The sequence below is a fragment of the Mesocricetus auratus genome, unplaced genomic scaffold, assembly GCF_017639785.1.
Source record: "Mesocricetus auratus isolate SY011 unplaced genomic scaffold, BCM_Maur_2.0 contig_12338_pilon_obj, whole genome shotgun sequence".
In the NCBI taxonomy this organism is placed as follows: Eukaryota; Metazoa; Chordata; class Mammalia; order Rodentia; family Cricetidae; genus Mesocricetus; species Mesocricetus auratus.
Window position 1 is genome coordinate 1 of NW_024433231.1, and position 5,240 is coordinate 5,240.

The 5,240-nt window shown below is 37.6% G+C and overlaps 1 protein-coding gene across 1 annotated transcript; it reads left to right on the forward strand.

Annotated features, from left to right (window-relative positions):
• Nucleotides 1–204: 204 nt before the first annotated feature.
• On the forward strand, nt 205–1,489 carry LOC121138454 (GRIP and coiled-coil domain-containing protein 2-like; the record flags this gene model as incomplete). The annotated part of the gene is given in 2 exon segments (XM_040741135.1): nt 205–283; nt 1,437–1,489. Coding segments are annotated over 2 exon segments (132 nt in total), but the record flags the coding sequence as incomplete, so codon positions are not given.
• Between the last annotated feature and the right edge of the window lie 3,751 nt (nt 1,490–5,240).

Sequence of the window (5,240 nt, forward strand, 5' to 3'; positions counted from 1 at the left end):
CAAACTAAGACAAATAAGAAAGCTCATATTTGCTCATAGTTCTTGTAAAGTCAGTCCAAAGGTCACACAAAGACTGTTCAGTTTCAAATTCAGTGTATTTCAAAATGTTCAACATTCTTATGATCATTCACAGTATTGTTCAGAATATAACTGTGTTTAAAAATGTGTTCAGAAAACACACTCATTCTGAAATATGTATTTTAGTCTTGAACAAGAATATTCTGAGTTACAAGCAACAACAAAGTGTCAAGCAGAAGAAAGTAGAAAGTGTCAGAAAAAACAAGTAAGTCCATATTTATTAAGCCCATTTTGTATTAATTTCTGAAAGACTAAGAAGATAATTTTCAGTGATAAGAATATTCTCCCTGGTCATACATTTGATATATTCATATTGTAAATGTTTGTACATAGTAGTTTTAATTCTCTGAGCTTACAGAATTTCTCTTAATTTGCAAAATTTATTACTTTGAGTATAAAATGTGATTTACTTTACTTCCAGACTTCTGGGATGAAAACAAAAACATAAGCTACCATGTCCTACCGGTGTTAAGTGATTAATGAAAACTACTGTGATTGTGTACAATCAGTATTTCATATGTACCATACTTGGCATAACCATTTGCCCTTTGATGGACTCTTAATTTTCATGTATTTTACTATTGTAAACAATGTTGTATGAAAAACTAATGTCAAATTGAAATTATTATCCTTGCCAATACATCATCATAATGTATACCTATAAGATATACATAAACATTTGAAGAAAATTTGGATTTCATTTTACCCTTAGCCTTTCTGTGATATCTTGAGTATTAGTTATCCGTAATATTTACCTTTATTAAAAAATAAGTACGAGATCATTAGACAAGCACATTTCCCTGAGTACAGTCTTTTTTCTTATTTTAAAAGTTCATTGAGAATATTCAACAATATATTTTTATGATATATAACCCTTCCCCAACTCATCTCATACCTGCATTCAATTCACCAAACACTCAGCTTCATGTTTTATTCCTTTTTAAATGCATTATGTCAATTTTACTACACATGTCTGGATGTGTAGCATCCACTGGACAGTAAACCCAGCAAAGATTCTACCTGTGAAGAAACCCATTCATCCTTTTCCCATGGATCACTGACAACCTCTCCTGGCTAGGGTTGGGTATATGTAGCCACCTCCCTCTCCTTGCTGGAACTCTGTTGGCCATGAGGCTGCACAAGTCTTCTGCATGCTATCTCGCCTGCTGTGAATTCATATAAGCTACTGCACTGCTGTGTCCAGGAAACACTCTTGCATAATCCACTGCCTTGCACTCTTAACAATCTTTACATCTCCTCTTCCATAATGATCACTGAGTTTTGGGATTAAGAGATTTTGACAAGGATATATTTATTATCATGCATATGATTTAAAATGTACATTATGTATTTTTCAGAATAAATTAATTCAAGAATTGAAAATGCGTTTGGAGAATGGGAAAGAGGAAAAGAGTAAACTACTAAAGGAAATAGATAGGTAATGAATTAATTTTTCAAATCTTTCAACCATGACCTAGCACTATTATCCATATATCTTTACTTGCAAGTAAGTGTTCATTGCAGAGTCATTGGTTTGGCTCAAGGCCTCTGGTTTCTGCTACACTATTGATGCTAGGCTGTCAGTGGAATCAATCTTTATTATCCTGCTGATTGTCTGGATTGTGGAGATCCTGCAGATTGGGGTCTGCAGGACTGGTCCATTCAATTTTCCCAGGAGATCACAGTCCTGGTGGATGCTGGGGTGGGCCAACTCATATGCCTGGTTCTGGCCTGGGCAACTTCAGGGTTGTTCAGCCTGCCAGCTCTCCCTTGTCCTCACCACCATGGTGAGCTCTCCTGTGTTGTCCTGCCAAGTTCACCCCTAGCAGTGACAAACAAGGGCAGGACTAGTTCTCCTGCTATCAAGTCCTCAGTGTCAGATCTCCCAAAACCACACATCAGCAGCAACTCTACTGTTTTTTCCAGGTGTGGTATAGGGGCCTCTCTCTGGAATGCTGTGGCTGATGAGAGAAAGGACCATCTCTATTGAAACTGGGGGAATTTATGGGCTCTGGAATGGTGGATTGAGGCAGAAGTAAAGGGCATCTCTCATTTGCCTAAGATGCAATGTTACAGATGAGTAACACAGACAGTTCTCCCATGCTCACAGATGGCTGGCTCTGCCAAAAGAATTGGCTTTATTGTACTGCCCAGTGGAGGGACAGTACATCCACTGCATAGTGTTTCAGCTGGTGGGGACAGGGGCAGCTCTCTCACCCTCATGACCTCAGGGCTAGCTGTCTTCCATTCTTGCTGTTAGATAACTAATAGGGGCAGTTCTCACCCACACCTCTGCCAGCAGGATCAGCTCTATATTTCTGCCTAGTGTGAGGGGCAAGGTCTTCCCTCCTGAGTGTTACAGATGATAGGAGATAGGGAGATAGGGGCTGCTGACTTCAGGGCCATTAACCCAATCTCCTCAAACAATAATGGGTGGGGCAATAGCATGGGATCTCTCTCATGCCCAACATTTTTACACTTGAATATCATTGTAAACTCTGGTGAAATATGAACAATAACAAGGTAACAGCCTTAATGGTAATGATTTGTAAATATTTCCATCACTAAATAAACTATCTCACTATTTTTAACTTCATATCAATGAACATTTCATAAACTGGATGCAAATTCCTTGTATGAATTTAATGCAGACGCTTCTGGCAAACTCCTGGGAAGTGTATTTAATAGCACCAGAAAACTCATGACCACAGCCCTTGATGTCTTCATATTTATGGACATTCTGGTATCATGAGCTGACGTCAGAATGTCTCATTAGGCTGATCTTCTGTGTCATATGTAAACCATAGCTCCAGATTCTATCCTATGCCCATGAATAAGTTCCATAGTCTAATGAGCCCTTGACAACTGTTATTAGAACAGTGGTGATGTGGTACCCACTTCCCATGTCAATCACGTTTCCCTACTGCAGAGATGATATCTGAGAAGTCAGCTTGATAGAAAGGTGGTTGTGGTGAAACATCTCAGAGCATTTCTAGTCTATCATGACAGGAAAGGCCAGATCACAGTGTTCTGTGTGTGGCAGCAGGACAATGGGTCTGCCGCTATTTAAGGCTTCTTCTAGCTACATGAGGCATGAGGCACTGTGTGAACACTGAGAATTGTACTATGAGATTGAGAGATGGAGATCATCTGCATTGTTCTATGATGAAAGCACTGTACTGAATAGGTTGAGTGCATATCAGAAAGCCAGCCATGAGAAGAGAGAATTTGTATAATACATACTAATTGCACACTTTTGTAACCAGAGGGAAAATCTATACTTAGTTTACCTTAAATGTAGGGTTTACTTTGGTTGTTGAAGCTCAGTGGAGGTATGTATGTGTTGTGTGTTTGAATCTATATGTTTGATACACAGTAACACTAAGACAACTAAGAAAATTCACATTTGTTCATATTACCTCTAAAGTTTGTACAGACAAAGGGCCACCCTAAGACTTTTATAGTTTCAAAATTCTGTAAGTCGAACTGTTCATAATTCCTATGATCATTCACAGTTTTGTTCAGAATCTGGTTGGGTATTTTTAAATGTTTGTAGAAAACACAACTCATTCTTAAACTCGTATTTTAATGTAATTTGATATTATCAACTGTGTGCAGTAAACATCTGAAACATGTATTTTAGGCTTAAACTTGAAATTGCTGAATTGCAAGCAACAAACAAAGCACCAAGAAGAGAAAATTAAAGAATTAGAGTCAACTCATGTAAGTCCATCTTAACAAAGCCTGTTTTGTATACATTTCTGAAAGAGTGAGATGAAAGTTTCATGATTCCAGCAGTAGTATACACTCACATTTTAGGAGATATTAATATTCTCCCTAGTCGGCCGGGCGGTGGTGGCGCACGCCTTTAATCCCAGCACTCAGGAGGCAGAGGCAGGCGGATCTCTGTGACTTCGAGGCCAGGCTGGACCGACAGCCTCCAAAACAATACAGAGAAACCCTGTCTCATAAAATCAAAAAAATTCTCCCTAGTCATATATTTGACATATCCATATATAACTGTTTTTAAATACTAGTTTAAATTCTCTGAGGTTACAGAAGTTCTCTGAGCTTGTACAGATCATTACTCTGGGAATATGATCTGGTTTTGGAGACAGGGACTATGTAGCCCAGGCTCATACCAAATTCATGCTGTGATTTACTTTTCTTCCAGACTTCTGGGATTAAAACAAAACATAAGCTACCATGTCCTACCAATGTTAAGCGATTAATGATAAATACTGTGATTATCTACACTAAATAGTTCGTATTTACCATAGTTGGCTTACCCACTTACCCTTTGATGGACTCTTAATTTTTATGTATTGGGCTATTGTTGACAATGCTGTGTGGAAAACTAATCTCAAATTGAATTTTTGATCTCTGCCAATATCATCATAATGTAGATCGATAAGATATACATAAACATTTCATGAAAGTTTGGATTTCTTTTTAACCTAAGACTTTCTGTGATATCTTGGCTATTAGTTATTTTTCATATTAATTTTTCTTAAAGAATAAGTACTAGATCATTATAAAGCACATTTCCCTGAGTACAGTCTTTTTTCTTATATTAAATAGTTCATTGAGAATAGTCAACAATATATTTTGATGATATATAACCCTTCACCAACTCATCTCATACCTGCCTTCAATTTAACAAACACTCTGCTTCATGTTTTATTCCTTTTTAAATGCATTATGTCAATTTGGCTACACATACATGTCTGGATGTGTAGCATCCAGTAGAGAGTGACAAACTAGCAAACACTCTACCCATAAAGAAAATCATTCATCCTTTTCCCATTGATCACTGACAACCTCTCCTGGCTAGGGTTGGTTATGTAGCCACCTCCCTCTCATTGCTGGAATTCTGTTGGCCTTAGCCTGCACAAGTCTTCTGCATGCTATCTTGACTGCTGTGAATTCATATAAGCTACTGCCCTGTTGTATCCAGGAAACACTCTTGCATAATCCACTGCCTTGCACTCCTAACAATCTTTACCTCTCCTCTTCCATGTTTTGGGAACAGGAGATTTTGACAAAGATATATTCAATATCATGCATATAATTTTAAAATGTACTTTATGTACTTCTTTCAGAGTACATTAATTCAAGCTTGGACAACGCATGTGGAAGAACAGACAGAAGAAAAGAATAAA